This window comes from Rhagoletis zephyria, unplaced genomic scaffold (assembly GCF_001687245.7).
Source record: "Rhagoletis zephyria isolate East Lansing unplaced genomic scaffold, Rhagoletis_zephyria_1.1 Rzeph_scaffold_00547, whole genome shotgun sequence".
NCBI classification, from domain to species: domain Eukaryota; kingdom Metazoa; phylum Arthropoda; class Insecta; order Diptera; family Tephritidae; genus Rhagoletis; species Rhagoletis zephyria.
Genome location: NW_016157631.1, coordinates 127,750 through 151,628, shown reverse-complemented (window position 1 = coordinate 151,628; position 23,879 = coordinate 127,750). Strand labels below are relative to the sequence as shown.

Sequence of the window (23,879 nt, the reverse complement as noted above, 5' to 3'; positions counted from 1 at the left end):
AAGTATTGCCCGGTTTGTAGTTGCAGTTAAAGAAAACACATGAAAAGGCACGATTTTTTTTAAATTCGAAAAAATGTAAATATTTCAAAAACGGTGACACTTTTACCTGAAAATTTTTTGTTTATCAGTGAGCTCACCCCCCCACCTACCTTGCCCTAAAGTTTGGCACGTTACTTCTGGGACACCCTGTATAATATGTATTTAATTAAAAGGCGAAAATAATTTTCAAAAATATTAGACAAAAAGATACAGCTCACCACTGTGAACTGAAATTGCTGCTATTAGCAGCGACCGGACGTTGTTTATTTCTGCGGCTGCTTTGCAAGTTCCTTTGGTTACTATGCCAGTTGCTGCCGTCACTTTCGCTACTCAAATGCTTTGACGTCGTCGGCTGATAGTGATAATAATGATGTGGGGTGGTGCAATACCAAGCTGTGATGGTAATTGTGGAAATTCTCCTAGCTGTTGGCGAGTCGGCGTGGTCGGAAAGAAGTTGGCACTTGTTGTTGGCTTGGATCGGCACTAGGTAATGCAGCAGCCGCAGTAGATATCGTAGGTTCTTAGTCCGGTGAACCCGATTGCGTTTGCTGTGATGAGGACAGTGAGAAAATCAGTTATTGTACATGTTGTGGTTGATGATTGAAGTTGTTGAGAGTGATAGTTTTGTTGCGGTTTCAACGGTTGAACTCCTTGCGCCAGTGAAACAATGTAATGGCGACGGGTCCCACTTATGCGACAAAGTATATGTTGGGACAACAAAAACTAAACTCAAGACAAGGATTTCCGCAATAAGACGGCCTTGTCAGCACACTGTAGGGATACGGAACACTATCCCGATTTAGATAATGTTGCCATTCTACAAGAAGAAAATAACTATAATAAACGCTATATTTTGGAAATGTTGCACATTACGAACACCCCTAATGAGAGAAGGAGCAACTTTAAAACGGACACAGATAATTGTGCACATGTGTATCGCAATTTGGTGTTAAATCTGCAACACCAATCCTCAACGTAGGTGTTCCGTTCCGCCTTCCATAACAAACATTCGTTCCGTTTCCCCAACATACCTTCATAGAATAACAATAAAATGCTGTGCTTTTAAATGTACATATGTTTCTACATATACATATTGGGCCATATGAATAAAAAATAAGCAATTGCTTTTTCTTAAATATCAGACATTTTACTCGATTTATTCAAACAAAATTGAAGTAAACGGTATGAAATTTTAAGAAAAAGCAATTGCTTAGTTCTTATTCATACGGCCCATTGTATTACTGCTCAATGTTGTTTGTATGTTTTTTGTTAACAATTACGGTATTTTTAATTGTTTACTTCTTATGTCTATATTCATTAGCCTAAAATTTCACTTGTGTAACTTTTATTTCTGTACGCCTAATTAGTCGACCAGGCACAATGAAGAGTGCAAGTTGTGTTTAATGTATGTTTTTAATAATTTAAAGTTAATAATAACTTATCGTGTTTGTATATTTACAGTCCTGAAGATGACCTCAGATTGAGGTCGAAATATCGACAATGAAAATATCAATAGAACGAAGTTTTGCGTTTTATTTAGGCCCCCATTATCATTTGCGAGTCGCCTTTTGACCCGTATTACGGTTAGCGAATGTACTAGTTCGCATAAAATATGATGTTGCCAGCGCCAAAAACAGAAAGCGACGAAAGTGAAACGTTAAAAAACAACGAAAATTCAAAGACAAAGTTCAAATTGATTGAATGTAATAAAAGTAAAAGTAATTCGAAATGATGAGCAGTGTGGACTTATTTTTTGAGGACGAGTACGATGTGGAAGAAACCAACTGCAAAGACTGACGCTCAGCATCCGAGATAATTCGAACCCGATGGATCTGCCCAATAGGCTGTAAGTAGAATGCCGTTTGAACATTTATCAAAAATAAACATGTAATTTTGTACTCCAGATTCGTTGCATACTTCAGGATCAATAAGGAAGCTTTTATATTCCTGTTGCAAAAAATGGACGGCTCCCTCTCAATGCACCGGAGCGCAGCAATACCACTAATTTTAAAGCTTGCTTGCGCCCTTCGCTTTTTCGCTGATGGCTCCTATCAAAGGGGCTTTCCGAAATCTCGTATACCTGGAATCATTGGGTGCGTGGAAGGAACGCATATTGGTATTGTTGCACCAAATCGATTAAAACATCAGTATTAAAAGGAAAGGGGTTTACAGTTTGAATGCAATTAAAAAATTTCCAGTTCTTTTTCCTATTTGTATAATGTAAATTGTTCAGGCTTGTGATCACAACATGGTGATACACACGATTCATTTGTTTCGGGAAACAGTGAACTGAAAGAAATCTCGCAAAGGATGTACAGCAATGGAGAACGAAGTTCTATGTATTTAGGTATGTTGTTTAACCATATTACTTCCAATTATTTATTTTGACTTTCTTATAGGGGATTCTGGGTACCCCTTAAGCCCTTATTTAATGACACCATTTCGTAGTGCAATCACTGGAAGCAGAGAGTCAACCTTTAACACCCAGCATGGCAAAGCGAGAAATATTGTGGAGAGAACAATTCGTGTGTTGAAATGTCGTTTTCGATGCCTCCTCAGGGAAGGAAAACTGTATTATTCTCCACACAAAGCCACACAAATAGTCAACGCCTGCTGTGCTCTTCACAATATTTGTTCGCATTTTAATATTGAAACACCAGATGCTGTTGAAAATTACATCGATCCAGTTGTTCAAGTGGAACCGGAAAATACGGACATTCATTCCAATGAAGGGGATCCGCGAAGGTCCGAAATGATGCATTCATTATTTGATTAGTCCTTAATTGTAATTTTTATTTCCTTCTATATTTAAAAGAAAACACTCTTTCCATTTAATTTAAATTCAACTTCGGATATGAAAAAAATATATACATAAAAATATTAATAGGTAAAACGGTCTTATTTTAGCTCATATTTTAGTTTTTTAAGTTCAAGTTCTTTCAATTTTAACTCAAGCTTTTCTTTATGCATATTTGCACGTTCTTGCCGCTCCTTATTCTTTATTTTTTCCTTTTCTTTTAAAATGTTCAACTTTTCTTTATTTATTTCTAAGCTTTTTCTTTTGTACCTCGCTATGTCGTGTAAATCCTGCCCAATACTTTTTGCTCTTTCGATCAATTCTTGCTGACCTTCTACCTGCATTTTTTTTAAATTAATGCGCTCCTCCTCCCTCTCGTTAACAGCAGATGCGGAAAGTGTTCTTTTTAGAAGGCGTAGCTTTTACGCAACGGCTAATGTCCTCCACATTTCCGGTGGTTTCTTCTGTGTCGCTTACAGCAGCTTTAAATGTATCTTCAATTGCTATTTCCGGTATAGGCGCACTTGCTTCCACAGATCTACTGATGCCGCAAAACCACTTGCACTTGGACAAACAGCATATTGAAGACCAAGCAATGGATCACCTGACTTCTCAAAAGATGAAAGACTCAGTTGAGTTAACGGTCCACCGCCAGTAGCGACGCTCTCTCTCTTATTGGCAGCAATATTTTGTTTCAGTTTTAATTTGTAGTCCAGCCATACCTTAAATGGGGAAAAATTACTGTAAATCGAAATCTGCGTTCCATTAGATAGGTACCTTGTTCCAATCTCTGCCATCTCGCTTTGGGGGTCCGAGACAGTTCGAATCACCAGCGAACTTGTCCCACATCTCTGTGTTGGTTTTTTTGCTCAAACCGAAGCTGCCAAGCCCTTTGGCTACTTCTGGGTGCTCCTCCATTAATTCAAAAAGAATATATATAACGCGAAGGGATTTTTTGGGCAGCATAAAAGATCTGTACCGTTCGACGGATTTTCAAAAATGAGATGTAAAATTAAAGCACTTGGTCTGTAGATGTGCAATAAGGTTTTAGTAATTAAATAAGCAATGCCATCAAATCCACACGGTTCGTTCGATTTTCAAAAGTGAGGTGTCAAATCAAAGGGCTCTGACTTTAGGTGTGCAGTAAGGTTTAACTTTTTTGAAAAGAGTTGCCACCTTTTAAAAAATTAAGTTCAAAATAATACGCGGAGGTATTTTTTGTTCCGCATAAAAGATCAGGCCGTTCGTTCGATTTTCAAAAATGGGGTGCCAAATTAAAGCGCTTGGCCTGTAGATGTGCAAACTGGCTTTATTTTTTCGAAAAGAGTTGCCACCTGATAAAAAATTGCATTCAAATAATTTAATAATCAATGCCATCAGATCCATACCGTCGTTCGATTTTCAAAAGTGAGGTGCCAAATCAAAGGTCTCTAGCTGTAGGTGTGCAATATGGATTAACTTTTTCGAAAAGAGCTACCACCTTTTAAAAAATTAAGTTCAAATTATTTAAAAAGCTAAACCAATTATTAAAAAATGGTCGTAAATGGAAATAGTTTTGAAAATCTTGGTTTATTAACTTAACTTTATGAGGGTTGCCACCTGTTAAAAAATAAAATTCAATTCAATTCAATTAAGGGAATTAGGTAATAGAAATATGTATGAGGCCAGGCGATAAAGTTTAAGTACGTAGTAGTTTGTAAACATTTTGAAGAGGGTTGCCACCTGTTTGCAAAGTGTAATTTATATGAAGCATTAGAATATGGACGTCAAGCGAAGTAATCTTAAGAGATCTTTAGTTTGAACGTTTAGAATATTTTTAAGATGTTTGAAGAGGGCTCCCACCTGTTTAAAAATTAAATTCAAATTTCAAATTATTTCAAATTATTTACATAGTTAAATCAATATTTACCATTTGGGTACCAGTCGCAGTAGTTTTGAAAATACTTTATTTCTTAACTGCGTATAGGAGAGTTGCCACCTGTTTAAACAATCAAATTCAATTTGAATTAAGGCAATGGGGGAATTAAATAAGGTATCTATATATGTATATAATACGCGAAGGCATTTTTTGTGCAGCATAAAAGATCTGCACCGTTCGCTCGATTCTCAAAACTGGGGTGCCAAATTAAAGCGCTTGGCCTGTATATGTGCAAACTGGTTTTATTTTTTCGAAAGGATTGCCACCTGTTAACTAATTAAACTCAAGTTAATTAATAATCAATGCCCTCAGATCCGCACCGTCCGTTCGATTTTCAAAAGTGAGGTACCAAATTAAAAGGCTTAGGGTGTGGATGTTCCAGAAGGTTTTACTTTTCGAAAAAAGTTTGCACCAGTTTCCAGTTAAGCTCAAATTAATTAAAAAGTTAAATCAATTATTAAATATGGGTACCAATCGAAATGGTTTTGAAAGGCTTTATAACTTAACTACGTGTAGGAGGGTTGCCACATGTTTAAAGAAAAGTAATTAAATTTTAATTAGAGGAATTTGGTAAATGAATAAGGCTATTTGGGTGTCATACAAAAGAGGGTTAAGAAGGTAGTAGTCTGGAAATATTTTGAATAGGTTGAGAAGTTTAATTGAACTATTTTATACCCAAGTTATATGAAATATTGACAATTTAGAACATTTTTGATATGCTTGAGGGTNCTATTTGGGTGTCATACAAAAGAGGGTTAAGAAGGTAGTAGTCTGGAAATATTTTGAATAGGTTGAGAAGTTTAATTGAACTATTTTATACCCAAGTTATATGAAATATTGACAATTTAGAACATTTTTGATATGCTTGAGGGTTGCCCAGCTTAAAGGGCAAAACTAAAATTATTTAATAAAAAAAAATGAATTACTAACCGATGGTAATCAATGGAAATGTGTTTAAAGTCCTTTATTTAAGAACTATATTTAGGAGGGTTGCCACGTGTTTAAAAAATGAATTTCCTCTTAATTCATAAGTTATATGAAATATTGACAATTTAGAACATTTTTGATATGCTTGAGGGTTGCCCAGCTTAAAGGGCAAAACTAAAATTATTTAATAAAAAAAAATGAATTACTAACCGATGGTAATCAATGGAAATGTGTTTAAAGTCCTTTATTTAAGAACTATATTTAGGAGGGTTGCCACGTGTTTAAAAAATGAATTTCCTCTTAATTCATCAGTTATATGAAATATTGACAATTTAGAACATTTTTGATATGCTTGAGGGTTGCCCAGCTTAAAGGGCAAAACTAAAATTATTTAATAAAAAAAAATGAATTACTAACCGATGGTAATCAATGGAAATGTGTTTAAAGTCCTTTATTTAAGAACTATATTTAGGAGGGTTGCCACGTGTTTAAAAAATGAATTTCCTCTTAATTCATCAGTTATATGAAATATTGACAATTTAGAACATTTTTGATATGCTTGAGGGTTGCCCAGCTTAAAGGGCAAAACTAAAATTATTTAATAAAAAAAAATGAATTACTAACCGATGGTAATCAATGGAAATGTGTTTAAAGTCCTTTATTTAAGAACTATATTTAGGAGGGTTGCCACGTGTTTTGAAAGTGGTATTTTGTTTAATTATACATAAGTTACATGAAATTTTAAAATATGGTTATCAAAAGAACGAGTGTTAAGAAATCTTTGAATTGAACATTTGGTTTTTTTGTTGAAAAAATTAAGCTCAAATTATTTAATAAGTTGAATGGATTGTCAAGATAAGGGTATCCATCGAAATGACTTTGAAAATAGTTGATTTCTAAACTGTATTTACTAGAGTTGTCATGTGCTTAAAAACACTAAATTCAACTTAATTCATCAGTTAATTGAAATATGGATAACAATGCCAGGCGAAAGATTTTAGTTTGAAAATACCTTTAAAGAGGTTACCACCTGTTTAAAAAGTCGAATTTGTTTTACTTATACGAAAGATACATATATGAAATATTGAAATATTAGTGTCAAACGAAAGAGTTTTAAAAAAACTATAGGCTGATAATACTTTTAATTAGCAATCTATTTTTTATTTTTTTTTTTTGAAGGTCATCACATCTGCAACGTTATTTCGAATTTCCAAAATGAGAAGTCAAATTAAAGAACTCGGATTCTACATAGATGTGCACAGGTTCTATTTTTTTAAGTTTCATGAAAACCGACTCCATGCAATACCTCTCATCACTCAGAAAGGGTTTAGATTAATCATTAGGAATATTTTTAGAGATTTTTGAATAGGGTTTCACCTGTTTAAAAAATTTAATTAAATGCTGGCGTTTTGGCGCCATGCGGGTTTACTAGTTTTTTTGAATTGTTGTGCATTTGTTTTCTTCACACTACAAACCAAACATTCTTTTAATTTGCAATTAGCTTACGTTTTTTGTTAATCTTACCAATTTTTGTATTCTCCATCTTTTTCTGGGAGTTTTTTAATATTTTATCACAATTATATCCGCTAGTCACATCCAAATTTCATTCGCTAGATTTTGACAATTTCGGTGAACGTTTTTTAGGCGAGTCGCTAACAGTAATAAACGCATTTTTTACATTCGCTTCATTTTGACGTTTGACGCGAACGTCACACAGCGACTCGCTAGCAGTAATACAAATTTTGGCGAGTCGCGTATTTTTTCCAGCGATTTGCAGACGATAATAGGGGTCTTAATTGCTGGGCCTCGAGCTTGTTAAAAAAGATTCATAATTTAAAATTCAAAGGCCAACAACAAAATCAAAATAATTCCTGAAAGTTCAAAATGGAAAATAACTTGAAATATTACATTTTTGATAATTACGAGTGACAGATTTCTCATTCTTACAGTTTATTTCCAATTTCTTAACGCCTAATGTATTTTCCAATATTACATTTACTATGATTTTTATTATGCCATGATTTTTGAAAGTCTCGTTTTGCGCTGAAAAAGTTATACTCAAAAAACGTACCCAAAGTGCCACGTCAAAAATGTTATTTTAATTACTTTGATTGATCATTTATACAAATTAAATTGACATTATTAAAATAAAACAAGTAAAGAAGTATAAGTTCGGATGAAACCGAACTTTATATATCCGGTGCAGGTATCAAATATCGTCGTTTGAATTTCTCTGAACTACCTTTGCATGATAAGTAGGGGTCTTTACCCGATTTCAAACGTTTTCGATAATATGCAGAGTTAGACTTAATGATATAATTGAACCTAGTTAGGTACAAACAGATTAAGTGGTTACCGAGGTACACCTTTGTAGTTATAAGGTGGGCGGTGCTACGCCCAATTCTTAAAAGTCTATAGTAGTCTTATTTATTGTTAGGAGATTGCTGTAAATATTAACTTAGAGTAAATTAGCGTCATCAGTTATTGAAATATCGGAGTTTTCGTATTTCTGAAATTTACCGTTATAGGGGAAGCGGGTGTAATTGTAGTCCGATTTGAATAATTTTCAACAAATTTCTTTTTCGTACCAAGTTTATTAAATGCACCGAGTTTGGTGGAAATTGATAAATCGGTTACCCAGATACACATTTGTGGTCATAAGTGGGCGTGGTAGTGGTTACGGAATTCCTCCACCCCCTCCCCCTTCTCTGTTGCGATAAGTTCAAGTGTTTTTGCCGATATTATATAAATTAGTAATGAACGTTTTTTCTACACTTGAAATGCATATAATGGCGAAGGTATAATGTAAAGAATCAGTATCGGGTACCGATAAGGAAGTATTGGGTACCGAAACCTTTTTTAAGTATTGGGTACCGACAATTCAGCACATCACTAGACAGCAGTTTTATTTGCCGCTCTCAGTTGTCAACTCTACGGTGACGTCAAGCCAAAATTACTCTCACGAATTCTGCTGCAATTCTATCCTTCTTGGCCAACACCATCTAACAATTCAAATCAAGAGAGTAAGCGAAAATCCTCTCCAAAATGAGACGAAAACCAAAAAGTTAATGTGATGGATAATTTGTTTGTCGCTATCGAACGCTAACTTGTAAAAATTAGGAAAAACTATTACAAATTTTCTTGTTGTCGAACGCAACTATATGTATATAAAAGTATGCAGCATTTACCTGCTACAATATAATCTCGATAAAACGAACTATGGAGTTGAGACACTCGGAATATTGATATAGTTTTAGGAAAAACTATTACAAATGTTTGTGTTGTCGAACGCATATATATGTAGATAAAGGTATGCAGCATTTAGCTGCTACAATGGAATCTCGATAAAATGAACTATGGAGTTGAGACACTCGGAATATTGACATACTTTGAGATTCAAAAGGCCTGATTATGGCAACCTAACTCAACTTAACGGAACGTAGAGCTTAGAGAATCAAAATGAAACCGATTTTGACGTGGCATTAATTTACGTTAAGTTTCTGCTGTTCAATTATAAGCAACATCCATTTAACAGATATTTTAAGTGAGAGCCGTAAGTTACGCTAAGTTGCCATAATCAGACCAAAAGTGTTTAATAACGCGTAAGATCGATTGAAGTTTGCATAGTTTCCTTTTTCCTATTGTATTATCGAGGTTTCACCGTTGATTTATGTATTTACTTCTATGACAACTATTGTAGTTTAACATCATTCGTGACGGAATATTACGACTGTTTGGTTAGGAACGCATATTTTCAATATGCGTTTTTTTCTTTCTTATTATTGTCCCTTTTTTATAACCTGTTATGGTACGCATACGATGGGAGCAGCAGTGAATGCAGGCGGCATGACACAATAGGGTGCACTATGGCTAGTCATGTCGGCTGGGCTGGGTTCTTGCATTCACTACTGTTCCCTGCGCCATAGCAGAGAAAAGTCATGCCTTGTCTAACGTCGTTAACAGACGGACACGCAACAAAATATTCAAAAATTCAAAAAAAAAATCCGATAACACAACCGCAAAAAAAGCTGAAAAAGAACGTTAAAATCAAAAATTTAAAATAAACTGAATAATTAAAAGAAAGCAGAATCCAAACTAAAACTGCAATAAGAAGAAATGAACCAAAAACAAAAAAAACCTAAGGCCGAATATGAGGCACCACCGCTGGTATTGTGGTGCCTGGTGCTGGCCCACCCTCATCCGTGGCTATCAGCGCACCCTTGTATTGATAGCCCCATAATAAAAGTCACTACATGCCTTCCTAATTAATAAAGCAAGTCACCATTCCCATTATGTTACACAAATTTATTCAAAGTTCATTCCTTACATCTAATTCCTAAGACTTATTAATCAAAAAGCTAAGTCCTAACATCTAACACAAGGGTCAGTATTCTTAAGCAGCTAAGTATTTGGTATCTTAAGTCTAGGGTAAGTATGCAGTAGAGTTGTAAGGCAATATTAAGGGTTCTGGTAGATAATTTTAAGGTAAGTAATTCAGTAGGGGTAAATATAAGGTAAGTCTAATTTTTAGGTGAGTAAATCCGGTAAGTATGATTAGGGTAAGTCAATGTAAGTATAAATCGGGTAGGTAAATTTAATTCTAATTAAGGTAAGTGAGCTAAAGTAAGTATGAGTAAACTTTAGTTCCTATTCCTCTTAAATTACTATAATTCTTGGTTTTAGGTTTCTAATTCTTTTATTTTAAATCTTCTTTTTTTTCTTTTTCATTTAGGTCTATTATTATAATTCGTGTTATTATTTATTTATATTGGTATATGTTATATAGTGGCCAATTGCTTGTTATGATTTTTTTTTAATGCTTGTTTAATTAAACTTATTTCAGTTGCTTTCTGTTTTTGGTTAAACTTTTATTTCAAACCTTTTTATTTGAAATGCCTACTAAAAGGCGCGTACTTCAGTTCATTTTAATTTACTTCAATTATGTTGATTTAGTTTACTTCAATTTAATTTATTTTATTTATTTATTTAGTTGTATATATATATTTTCCTTCGTTTGATTTATTTCACCTATATAACTATGTTTATACGTACATATGTTTATGTACATGCATGTATACATGTGTATATATGTATTTACTTATGATATATGTATATACCAGGTGCATTAAACAGAGTGTGATCGACAACTCGGGTAGGCTCTCTTTTAAGATACTATTATTTAAAAGCAATATCCGCTCCGAAATTCATAAACATTTTTAATTTGACTTAATAAGATGATTCTTCGGGAGAAAGGCAAAATTCAATCACACTTTGTTACATACATTTTGTACCTAACTCTTATTCCCTGTATATTGTACACATAGGTATGTGCCTATGCGTGCATACTTATATACATATATATGTAATGGTGTGTATGGATATGTAATTTTTTTTTATAGATTTTACTTCTATATAGAGTTAGTTGAGTTCGTTATTTTTATTTCGTAATTAATTTAAACTCCATTAGGAAAAATTCATTAACTCCTTATAAAACTGTATTTTTTTTCTAATTTTACATTTTAATTTCTTCTCTCTTTTTTTTCTTTTGTTTTCTACATTTATTAATTTTTTTTTTATTTAATAATTATCATTATATAAATTAAATTTTATTTAATTTTTTTTTTCTCTAAGTCAATCTAATAATTTTTTCTTTTTCTTATTTAGGATACATATATGAATGTGAGTGTATATATATATAGGCCCGAAGGACTCACCCCTTGTTGCAGCAGGTCTTGTTGGGGCCTGCTGTTGGTGTTGTAGTCGTTGCTGGTGTTGTTGTTGTTGGTGGTGATTGCTTGTTGTAGCCGGGTGTTATGGCGCGTTGTTGCACCTAACTGTTGCAACCGCTGCTGTGGCGGTTATTGTTGTTCCTTGTGGTTGCCCCGCTGCTGTAGCAGTCGTTGTTGCTGTTGTCGCAATAGCTGCTGTCGTTGCCGCTGCTGTGGCGGTGTCGTGATTGCAATGGCCGCTGCTAGGGCGGTGTCGCAGTAGGGGTTGTAACACCCGCGGTTAAGGCGGCGTTGTTGTAGAGGTTGCAACACCCGCGGTTAAGTCGGCGTTGGTGCACCTCGCTGCGTTGACCGCTGCTATGGCGGTGTCGTTGCTGGCGCGGATGTTGTAGCCGCTGCTATGGCGGCGTCGTGGTTGCCGCGTGTGGGGCTTCCGCTGCTGAGGCGGCAATTAGAGCTTGATGAAGTAGTTGTTGTTGTGCAGTCGGTGTTGCGCTCTCTTGCGCGGTTGTTCCTGCCGGGGCTACTGACGGTGTGGCGCTTTAGTTGTGCTACTGTTATGGCAACCGTGTTGCGCGTCGTAGGCGCGCGGATATTGCTTCCGTTGTTGTGCGGTAGGGGTTGCGCACACTCTGTTGGCGTAGCAGTATTTTGGGTGCCCTGCTGGAGTGACACCCGTGTTGCACAGTTTTACGCGCTACTGCGCTTCATATGGCGCTGCTGTGGGGCAATTGTGTTGCGCGTCGTAAGTGCGCGGATGTTGCAGCTGCTGTTGTGCGGTAGGGGTTGCGCACTCGCTGTTGGCGTGCCTGTATTTTGGGTGCCCTGCTGGAGTGACACCCGTGTTGCACGGTTTCACGCGGTATTGCCCGTCGTATGGGAGCTACTGTAGGGCTAACCGTGTTGCACCGATGTATACGCGCTACGCATAGTCGTTGCCGTTGCTCTGCTGTCGTGGCGCGATTTGGGCCTGATCGAGGTACTGCAAAGAAAATTATTCAGTTAGAAAGAGCACAGTCCAAACTTTTAGGGAAGTTATGCCCCCACAGACCTCGCAGCACTAATGTGCAATGGGGGGTGAATTTGACATAGAAAATGTATCTTCGGGTTAGACCATCCACAGTATTTCTGCAGAGAACACATTTCGAACCTTACATGTAGCGCATATACCGATCCCAATTATTAATAACCTATTGCGTGGGACTTTCAATGTTTTGCTTTAAATGAAAATCGGTTCTTTGACTACACGTGTATGTTCAAGTTTTTGGATTAGGGTAGTACGTTTGGGCACAACGCCCCGAATCATTTTACAAATAACCAAACCGTCCCCCAGCTCACTGTTCGCCAGTCTGTTTCGTTAGTCGTGCATATGTATGTGTTTGCCTGCTCCAAGTTACTCCAAGTCAGAGTAAACTGGAGCAAACCCGCACGAGACACCACGAGCCGTATATTAATATCACTTATATTTATGGATTTCAAGGAAGACTTACATTTCTTGCTGCTGACGATGCTGCTAGTTCCTATTGGCTTCGTCTTGTGCAACAGGCTAGTTAGCAATGGAACCTTTTGGCCTCCTATTCGTGCTCTGCGAGCTCCCTGCCTGCGGCCACTCGCAGACAGTTTGCTCCACCCGCAGGCACTCCTCGTTCTCAATACAAGGCAACCGGCGCGGTGCAAAAAAAAATGCCTTTTACGTCTGTATGCCTTTGAAATTGGGTCACTTTTTATTTTTCTTTAAATTTTCTACCACTGCGCCGTGGTTTATATGTTTTTATATTTCACTTGCAACCTTTGCGAGGTTAAGGGAAATATTTTCGGTATCAACTACTTTTGTTCGTTTACGCGAAATATTTTTTTTTTTTTTGGAACTTATGTATATGTTCACCGCACTTCACAATCTTTTCTTAGTTTTTCTTTTTCTTGTCGCTACCCAACTGTTCCGCGAACTTCAATCGTTGAATCTGGTATATGTGCAAATGGCCGACTGTGGTGTTGCCAGCGATTTTATACACGTTGCCAATTGCGTCACAATTTTTGATGGCATGTTAGAGATGGCCGCGGTGTTATCGATATGTACAATGCAATCCGATTGGGTTTATTTATTTTTCTTTAGATTTATTGGCAAATTAAGGATGTATATATTGGTTTTACGGTGCACAACCCAGGGTAATTGAAGATAAGGCGTTAAAATTTAATAATCTGTTATTCCAGTGCAGAATAATCTATTTTGACAATTCATTTTCTTTCTTGATTGACTATTCTTAGAGAGTTTAGTTGCAGGGAATGTTAAAGGGGTCCTGTCTATGTTAGTTATCCTAAAAGTTGGAAATAATGATAGTGCAATATTTGAGAGAGAGAAAAAAGAATTTGCTATTGTGTGTTAGAAAAAGGAAATGATTTTGTTAAATGTTTTATTTGATAACAAACGCTGCATGCATATCGATTTTTGTCATTTGGGCCATCTCTATATCACGCGTAATTTGGTAACGGGAGTCTCGCGTGGTTTTTGTAACGGCAGTTTAGCGGAAATTTTGGTAACGGCAGTTCGCGCCGCCAATGGTATCACGACACGTTATCTCCGGTTGTGTCCCTCGTCTAAAGGTGGTGTGGTCTCTTTTCCACTTATAGGCATTTTATGTGCTTGCGGGTAATTTTCCATGTAGTGGCAACCCCACCAAGAGTTGCCAAGATGGTTGACTCACATTGGAAGTTCTAGCGTTGCCGTACGCCCTGAACAATATTAGATGGTAAATTTTTCTGACAGATTACCGGGTGTACTACATGCCGAAGAATACAGTAGTTAGATTTTTGTGCGGCGAACAGTAACACATAACAAACCTCTAAAGTACGATTACTTATTATCGATAATGCGTTTTCGAACTTATGGCGTCTTAACGGTATTGCAATTTATATAGCGAAAGTAGACGTGGTTGTATTAAGATGTGAGGTTTTAGGATGTTAGAAAGTAGAGGTTTCGTCATAACTCGTGCTCCGATTTTTTAATTTCCACGTTGCAGGGCGGAAGTAGGAGCAATTTTATAAGTGGTCTTGCGCCCTTTGAGGTATCGATGTCGACTACTCGAACCCGCTTACCGGAGCCTGGGTATAGTTTGACGAATCGCCGAGTCTCCTTGTTTTAAATTCGAGTATTCTTGCCCTGCAGCATGGAGTTATGGATGACGTTTATTTGTTGAGGCTGTTCTGCTACGCCATCACTTTCACTCTTTCTGGTAGGAATCACCTGATTGGTGGTATTTTTGTGTAATTTTTCCTTTTCTTGAAAGTTTTTGTTTTTGGATCGCCTCCTCACGACATAGGTCGTTTGTTAAAAAAGACACATTAAAAAACGATGCGTTGGGGATATCAACTCTTGCTGGTCAGTTCCTATCCAGCCAAAGACGGTTTATTAGGCAAGTAGAGCCCCTAGTACGTTCTTTCTAACACCACTCAATACTATCTGGGAATAAATGTCACCGCCCGGGAAAAGATCAACTTGTTAATTTTTGAAGAAGTTCTTGTCCGCTAGTAGTAGGTGCGGAAACGATTGCCTAGTTTTAGTGTTGACTTCACAAGTCGGTAAATTTACGGTAAGCTGTGGCAAAACTAGAACTTTGGTATTTATATTGATTGAAGGGTCAATGGGTGACTGCAACTGAATAGCAAACGTTTTTTTTTTACTTGCGCTGAAACAGTGTTGTTAATGCCTGATAGTTGGACACGTATTCTCTTTGATGGCAGGTTGATTTTCTGTTTAAGGCTTTCTGTTATGAAAGAGGCTTCTGAGCCGGAGTCTATTAGTGCGCGGGCCGAAAAGTTCGTATTCTAGAAAAATATACTAACACGCGCTGTACCTATTAAACCCCTTTCTTTGTGTTAGCGAAACAAGAGTGGACGTTATTTACTATCTTTGTAGAGTCACGTCTTGTTCGAGATTGGGCGGAAGTTGATGCAATGTCATCTGCGGGGTACGAATTAGTTGCTTTTGGTGGAGCTGCCTGGATATGGAGGAGCGTATGATGCCTCAAGTGACAGGTTCTAAAATAAAAGCGCCTACTGCACTTAAACACCATGTGACCAGACGAGTAACAGTTCAAGCAACTGTTATCATTCTTTATGAAGGTGATTCTATCACCTGTTGCTAGGTTGAGAAACTTTTGGCAACTCGACAGTTCGTGCTCATTGCTCCTACAAAACTTGCACATTGACTTGGCTACACTAGCTTGAGAAGATTTAAATCCCTTTTGGTGGATTTCAATGTGTTGGTTCCTATTGTACGGCCTTGAAGTTGGGTTAGGTTCAATACCTTTAATATCTGAAATGGTTTCTAGCGTTTGAAATCGTAGTGAGAGAGATTTATCCATGTCTTCAGGTGAATATTATGGGCGGACATATCCTCTGCATCATTGTCAATATTAACTAGCCTTGCGTGAAATTCTGCTATGTTTGAGATGCAGCGCAAATATACAGCATAAGAACTTTTATATTTACGCTTTACAGTGGAGATTCCAGCAGCGTCCAACTAATCGGAATTAACCAACTCCTCATACGCTGCCTTTACCTTCCTCTACATAGCTTTCAGTTTCTATTGCTGAATAGCAAGAGTATATTTAGTGTGATCAGTTGGGGCCGTGTCATTGGAGTCGGCCTCAAACTCTGGCATAGCGTCTGCCAAGCGAATAAATTTATCCATATTTTATGGATAGTTATGATAAAACTAAGAGAGGGAATGAGAATCACAACCTTTCCTAAAGCTCTTAGCAAAGCCATGAAAAACCCCACCACAATCAAACAGATTTGAACACCAAACTGTTAAATGCAGACGTATTAGCATTGTTTATTTATTGTTTTTTTTTATGTGCGTGTGTATACATGTTGCACTTATATATGTACTAGCCAATGCCCGCTTGCTTCGCGGCGCCTAATCAGATCTTTTGCGTTGTGGAATACAAAAATAGCGTTTAGAAGCAAAAGCGATATGCAGAGTAAACATCTTTAGTTTAAATTGAAACGACTAAAGAGCAGAATCCCCCCCCCCCCCCCCCCCCCNATGAGTCGTGTGATCTCTTAAATATTGTTCAAATGAACGATTTACCTTAATATTCATGAACTGGTTTCTTTGAGTCTTACTGCTGTACTAATGGCCGCCCCGAGCAATTTCGTCAATCGGTGGTAGGTGCAACATCGCATTTAGGGTGTACGAGGGCATCAGGCAAAGGTGCGCTTACACAATGTTGCGGTCTTTACATGCATACTTAAACGAATCCTCCATTCAGCCATATTAAAAGTAAATTCGGCTAAGATGAATATAGGGCCAAAGCAGACCAAACCCCGTGTGGGTTTCTATATATTTCGGCTGCAGCGCAATCCATTAGGTCCCTTTTCTGCTAAACCACTGCTTGTAACGAAATGAATACGCATTATGAATTTCAATCAGATTTTATAAAATATAGGGGGTTAATATTTAGGAAACGATTTTTTCATCATACAGGTAGCTCACTTTGCGAATTTGAACGAAATCGGTTAATAAATACGACTTTTATAAGTAACTCTACTCCAACGCCACCAGCGTGTTGTCTTGTAGGCTATAATAGGACCATACATATGTGCAAGGTATAACTTCCGACAATTTGACTGGCTTTTGAGTTTAGTCCGAACAACAAAAACGGCTATTCGAATGAACAAAAAGCATCATGACAGTAATAAACGTTTCGAATTTGCATTAACAAAATCGGTTCATAAATAGAGCTTTTATCGGGTCCGTTTTTTGCAAATGCAGATCATGCAGATAGCTTATACTTTGGATTTGAACGAAATCGTTTCATAAATACGACTTTTATAAATAACTCGACTCCCACGCCACCTAGCGGGTCTATTTTTGGTAAACGTATTTTCCATCATGCTGGTATCTTACATTTTGAATTTAAAAGAAATCGGTTCATAAATACGATTTTTACAAATAGCTCGACTCCAGCACCACCTAGCGGGCCTATTTTTCGTATGCGCATTTCCCATCATAGAGGTAGCACACGTTTTGAATATGAACGAAATCGGTTCATAAATACGATTTTTACAAATAGCTCGACTCCAGCACCACCTAGCGGGCCTATTTTTCGTATGCGCATTTCCCATCATAGAGGTAGCACACGTTTTGAATATGAACGAAATCGGTTCATAAATACGATTTTTACAAATAGCTCGACTCCAGCACCACCTAGCGGGCCTATTTTTCGTATGCGCATTTCCCATCATAGAGGTAGCACACGTTTTGAATATGAACGAAATCGGTTCATAAATACGACTTTTATAAATAACTCGAACGAAGCGCCACCTAGCAAGTTTTCTGGTAGCCTATAATAGGGCCATATATGCAAGGTATAATCTATGAAAATTTGACTGAAATATATGCAGTAGTTTTTGAGTTAACTCCGAACAACCAAAACGGCTATTATTTTATATATATAGATGTATTTGCAGAAGATGATCTCCACCAACCTTAAACCAAGTACAATGAAAATATATGTTTGGAATTTTTCGATCCAAGTAATATTACAGCGCGAATAGTGATTTTGTGGATGCAGAACTGGAATTCCAGGAGCGAAAGTGAATACTTGTTTAAGTGCAATCACAATATTGAAAAAAAAAGTGTCAAACTAAAGTGCAATGCTCCACCGTTAAGTGAAGTGTTGTTAGTCTAATCGGATCTACAAACAGTGTTGCCACTATTCGTCTTTTCCGACCAAATTTGGTGGATTCTTTTTCATTTGGTAGGTTGATAGGCACAGTAAGGTCGGATAGTTGAATTAAGTTTTTAAATTCTTAACTATAAGAATATATTTTTCAAACATGATTTTGCACATAAACATTTGTACCTTTTGAACATTTGCCAATACTGCCTTTAAAAATAAGAAGCCTAATAGGTTTGGCCACTGATGGGCGGGCTGAAAACATTATTGAGTGCAGAAACCGATTTATTTTATATAAAGTGCACATGCCAGTCACTTCACCTTTGCTGAAGTTACGCATGCAAAAAATTGCCGAAAAGCATTGAGATACTGTGCCGCAACATATACAGTTTCTTTTCCCATGCAGGTGTCGATACTTTTACTTGGAAGTAGTATCGAAAAAAGTATCGATGGCTGAAAAATATCGGACCTAAAGTATCGATACCTACTCGTATCGGTACTAGAGGTTTACGCCGACAGGCCTTGCGGCGGCGGCGTGGTCAACTTCAAAAAGAATCGGCGGCGGCGGCGACGCCGGCGCGTCTGGAAACGCCGGCGCAACTGCCCATAAGGTAGATTCCAAAGAGCCATGAGGGTACTAATCTTATCATGTCATCACGTCAGCGTTAGGCATTCGCCATGCCAATTCAGATTATAATTCTATTTAATTCATTCATTGAACTAGTTTTAAATTTAAATTACGTTACTTCCTACTTGAATTAAAATGTTGAGTGCCTGGCGCTGGTGGATGGGCGAACAGAAGAAGATCGGAGGTATATACATACATACACACATGGCTATGTATGTTCTCTACACCCTGCAGGAAATGTATCTAACTATAAGCTAACTTTAAGTTGATTAGGAAGGAGCTAAAAGTCACTTATTATCTGTATATTTTCTTTGACGAAAGCTAACTATATTTCTATTGCGATGGCCGCGAAATAGTCAATACCTCTGCATTAGATGTAGTCAAAGGTGGTTACCTCTGCATTTGATGTAACTAACTTGAAACTAACTACTTTTGGACATAAAATATCAATAGGAAAAACAAATTATTCATTTTTATTTTTTTATTTTTATATACTTTATTATATTTCATATTTGTTTTCATATCCTGCTGTAGGTGGCAGAGCTGTGTAATGATTGAATCAATTGGGTGTGCATTCTCATTTGTTTGATTTAAAAAATTTAACAACCACTCTTGAGATTGGTTACAAATTGTAAACACAAAATAGGTAGTGTGTTATGGAATGGTTGACCCCTATTCACATAGAGAATGTGAATCCAAAAAAAAAAAACTCAATCATATATGATTGTACGTTTATGGGAATGCAATCTGTCATTATCATTCAGTACTAATACTATTTGTTGTATCAGGTTAAGATTTTTGTACTCAAAATGTGAAACCAGAAGATTGCCATCTCCCTTAAAATAAGTAAACAAATAAATATTTGGTGCTAAAATATTTTTCTAATTGTTTGTCCGAGCTTCTGCTCAAACCTGAGGCATGAGTTCTGATTTAATAAGAAGAGTTTTCAAGGCAGAAATATACTCGAAGGTTTGCCATTGCGTGCCGAAGGACGACTGCTATTTTGGGTTATGATCTGACCAGGTATTTAACCATGGTCCTATGGAGTGGAAGTACGCACATGTAATCACTCTGCTGCGGCAGCCGCCGTAAGTACATGCTATACAAATCGTCGTTTAAAGTACAAAACAGTGTATCATTAAAATGCAAAACCTCGTAATTGCATAAATTATTTTCTAGAGAGTAGAATCACCCATATTTCAAAATGGTTCTCTTTTTTATAAAGCAAACGTATTTCTGGCTAGTATACTTCAGGACGAATGGATAAGAATGGAGCCAAGAGCTTTTGTGAGCAAATCCCATTTTTGGCAGCAAATGCCAGTTACGCGGTTTTGCAGAATGACGATACGCGATTTTGTACTTTAAACGACGATATATATGTACACATATTAGATTATATTTATATATTTATATTTATATTTATATTTATATTTATATTTATATTTATATTTATATTTATATTTATATTTATATTTATATTTATATTTATATTTATATTTATATTTATATTTATTTATTTGTTTAATGTTAATTAGTACATTAAAATATAATCTTTTCTTGCACAACGATGTATATATAAGAAATTAAATACATTAACAATTAAAAATACACAGATAAAATATTTAATAATTTAAAACATTAATTAGAAAAAGAGAAAAAAATACATGAATAAACATAATTTAGCTTGCAATAGTCAGTAACCACGTTTTCAAGAAATTTTAATTAGAGAAATACTGAAGTATAAGTTTCTTGAAGCTGCCTCTAGACAACGACTTCCTTAGCGACTGAGGAAGGGAGTTCCAAAGTCTAACAGCGTTAACGAAAAACAGTCGGGATGAGCATAAGTAGTTGAACTTGGGCAAAATTTGGGTTGAAGAGCGAGAGCATTTAGAAAATATCAGTTTCTCATATAGGTATTCCGGTTTCCCATGAGTAATTAGCTTAAAGATAAAGATGCAGTTCCTGGCATTTAAGAAATTTTGTAAGTCGCAGCCAAGTATCGAGTTTCTCAACAAAGAAATATGGTCAAACTTCTTCAGACCGTATACGTATCTCGTGGCAAAATTAAAAGCGACGTCCAACTTGTGATTTGAGTGAGAATCTAGTTTGCTATAAACTACCTCAGAATACGTAATAAGTGGAACTATTAAACTCTGAACCAACTTTTTCTTAGTGGTTAAAGGAACATATTGCGAGGTAATTCTAAGATATCGAAGAGTATAATATATTTTGCTCACAGTTTTGTTAACATGATCCTCACATGTTAGCTTAGAGTCAATAACAAACCCAAGATTTGTAACTTTGTCAACTAGTTTAAGTGGACTAGTACCAATATGCAATGGTGAAATCACGGAAGGCTCAATTATTTCTTTAAATATAGGTAGTACATATGACTTCTGCGCATTAAGATGAAGTAGATTTTCCTTCGACCACTCAAAGATGGAGTGCAAATCCTCATTAAGCCTGTAGCTAAGGTCTTCGACCAACCCTACTCTGTTGGAGAGATACAGTTGAACGTCATCTGCATACGCATGTACATGGGCATTCAAGCATCTCGTAAATATATCGTTGATAAACATACTAAATAGTAGAGGGCCAAGAATGGAGCCTTGAGGCATGCCTGAAGAGATGGGAGCAAGTTCAGAGAGCTTATTACCAGACTTAACTTTTTGGAATCTATTACATAAGTAGTCTTTAAGCAGCCTTACTGCGCTTTCACTGAAACCAAAATAGTTAGCTAACTTATTACACAACAATGTGGGATTAACGAAATCAAAGGCTTTGGAGAAATCGATAAGCAAAGCAAGGTAAGGTGACCTTGATCGAAAGGGTGACGAATATCATCCAACACTTTTATAATGCCGTTGAACAACTATGATGGTGCCTGAAACCAGATTGAAGTTGCCTCAGCAGCTTTTTCTTCTCAATAAAATCCATAACCTGTTGAGCTATAAGACTTTCGACTACTTTGGAAAGTCCCGGTAAAATGCTTATGGGCCTAAAATTACACGGGGAAGAGGCACCCGGTTTTTTAGCTATAGGTGTAACAGTGGCTACTTTCCATGCGGCAGGGAAAGATGAAGTAGTAAAGCAGTGATTAATTGTGTGCGTAAAACTACTCAATATATATGGTAAAATAATCTTAATGAATTTAATAGGGAGCTCATCTGCACCCACGGCATTTGATTTTATCCGAAGAACGCACTTAGCTACATCGTACTCAAAGACTGAATTGAATTTAAATTTTTCTGCCAAGTAAGACTTAACAGGTACGCTCCTTGGAACGAATGCACCAATATTCGATGGACAGTTTTTGGATACAAAGAAGTCATTTAGCAAATCGGCTTCAAGTTGGCATGGAGCCTCCGAGCCCGAGCGCACACCCAACCGTTTCAAATTTGACCACAACTGCTTGGGAGGCAAGCATGATTATAGCTTTGAGCCAAAGTATCTTATTTTTGCTTGGCGGACCGAAAAAGACGCGTTATTGCGAACACTTCTATAATCATTCCAGGTTTCATCGGATGGCTTTCTTTTCCATATTCCGTACAAAATGTTGCGTTTTTAATAGCCGACTTCACTTCTTGACTAAACCACGGACAAGCACAGGATCGGGAAGTGAATTGGCGAAGAGGCACATATGTATTAAAAAAGTATTAAATAATATTCTGCAAAAAGTCAAGTTTCTCATCAGCAGTTGCCAGATGCCAACAATGATGCCAATGGAAGCTACTTAGTTCTGTGAACAAAGCGCCATCATCAATTGACTTATAATCACGATAAGAGACTTCCGTCGTTGCATCCACTACATTTGTTAATTTAAAATTTCAGAAATGAAGGAGATTTGATCAAACAGACGTACACCCGTTGATTCAGGGACAATAAACACATTTAATAAACTAGGACGATTATTACAAGAAAATCTTGTAGGCACAACAGTGCTAACTACGGACATACCAGTAGAAGCAACCGAGTCAAGAAACTTGGCTGATAAGGAATCATGCTTAAGCAAATTAACATTAAAATCGCCACAGATAACGTAATGGTCATAGTCGAGAAGACGTTGAGAGATGTCGTCAAAAAATGGTTCAAAGGAAAAATACCTATTGAAATTATACGCACACGACACTAGTACTTTAATGTTGGCATCAGACAGTAAAACAGACAAATACTAAACTTCAGACGTAGACGAGCAAATTAAAATTTTAGCATTTATAAATAATTTACTATACACAGCTACCCCGCCGCCTTTTTTACCCACGCGATCATTACGATATAAATTGTAATTGGAATGGAATAAAAACTATCAGGAAGTTCTGCATCGAACCAGGTCTCAGAGACACAAATTACATCGACAGACGAGTTTTCAAATAAGTGTCTCACAAAATCTAATTTTTCATTATTAAGACTACGAGCATTGAAGTGTACAACATTTAGCCCATTGCCTTGCTTGCAAAGAATATTTAGCAGTACCGACTGATTATCGTCAACGCTAGAAAATGATTTATCCGCCGACATACGAATAACATATGGGAGAGACAACTTTAAGTAATAAATCAATAACAGAAAAGTGGTGGTTATTGACAGGCTTAACAGAGATTGAAAACAAAGAGGAGGGAAAAATAAAAATAATAAAATTATGAATAATGGCAGAGGAACAATATACGTTAGACATTATTTAATGTGTTATAACTAATTATGCTGAATAAGTCCGTGCTACTGGGTACAGCAACCGGCTTACTGTCAGCAGACACACGTACAAACACCTCGCCTCGCCGTGAAACACACTATGCAGTTTTTTCAGCTTAATTCCAGCTTGAAAAATTTTTCTGTTAACAGCAGAAAGACTCTCGTAAATGAAAAAGTCGATGTCAGAGCCAAAACCTGCTAACTTAACAGACAGCGCAGCTTTGGTTTTTTTCTGTATCTGGCGAAAGCAGACAAAGTGCGTGCGCGATCGTATTGGGAATTGAATTTTACAATATCAGCACTGTTTGGATGCTCAGCTGTATGTTTTGTGCGAAAAATATCACGAAACAGCGGAATTGGAAGGTCGACGGATTTGCAGGCAGCGTTGCCGCTTTGGTCCAATTGGACCAAAATTGGTAGCTTCATTCTCCGTTGGTAGCTTGGTTGGTTTGATGAAGCTTTTGGTAGG

At 36.7% G+C, this 23,879-nt stretch overlaps 2 protein-coding genes across 2 annotated transcripts in view; both read left to right on the top strand.

Annotated features, from left to right (window-relative positions):
- The window catches only part of LOC108360258 (glutamate receptor ionotropic, kainate 1-like), a 162,624-nt gene that overhangs the window by 71,915 nt on the left and 66,830 nt on the right, over positions 1-23,879 (top strand). The window lies entirely within an intron of this gene.
- LOC108360259 (putative nuclease HARBI1) lies at positions 1,950-2,885 on the top strand. The gene is made up of 2 exons (XM_017612471.1): positions 1,950-2,386; positions 2,439-2,885. The coding sequence occupies exons 1-2, from the start codon at positions 2,350-2,352 to the stop codon at positions 2,813-2,815; spliced, it is 414 nt and encodes a 137-aa protein (XP_017467960.1). The 5' UTR covers positions 1,950-2,349; the 3' UTR covers positions 2,816-2,885.

Coding starts and splice junctions, on each gene's coding strand:
- LOC108360259 (XM_017612471.1), top strand. CDS start 2,350: ATGTACAGCAATGGAGAACGAAGTTCTATGTATTTAG. Junction 2,387..2,438: donor ACGAAGTTCTATGTATTTAG/GTATGTTGTTTA, acceptor ACTTTCTTATAG/GGGATTCTGGGTACCCCTTA.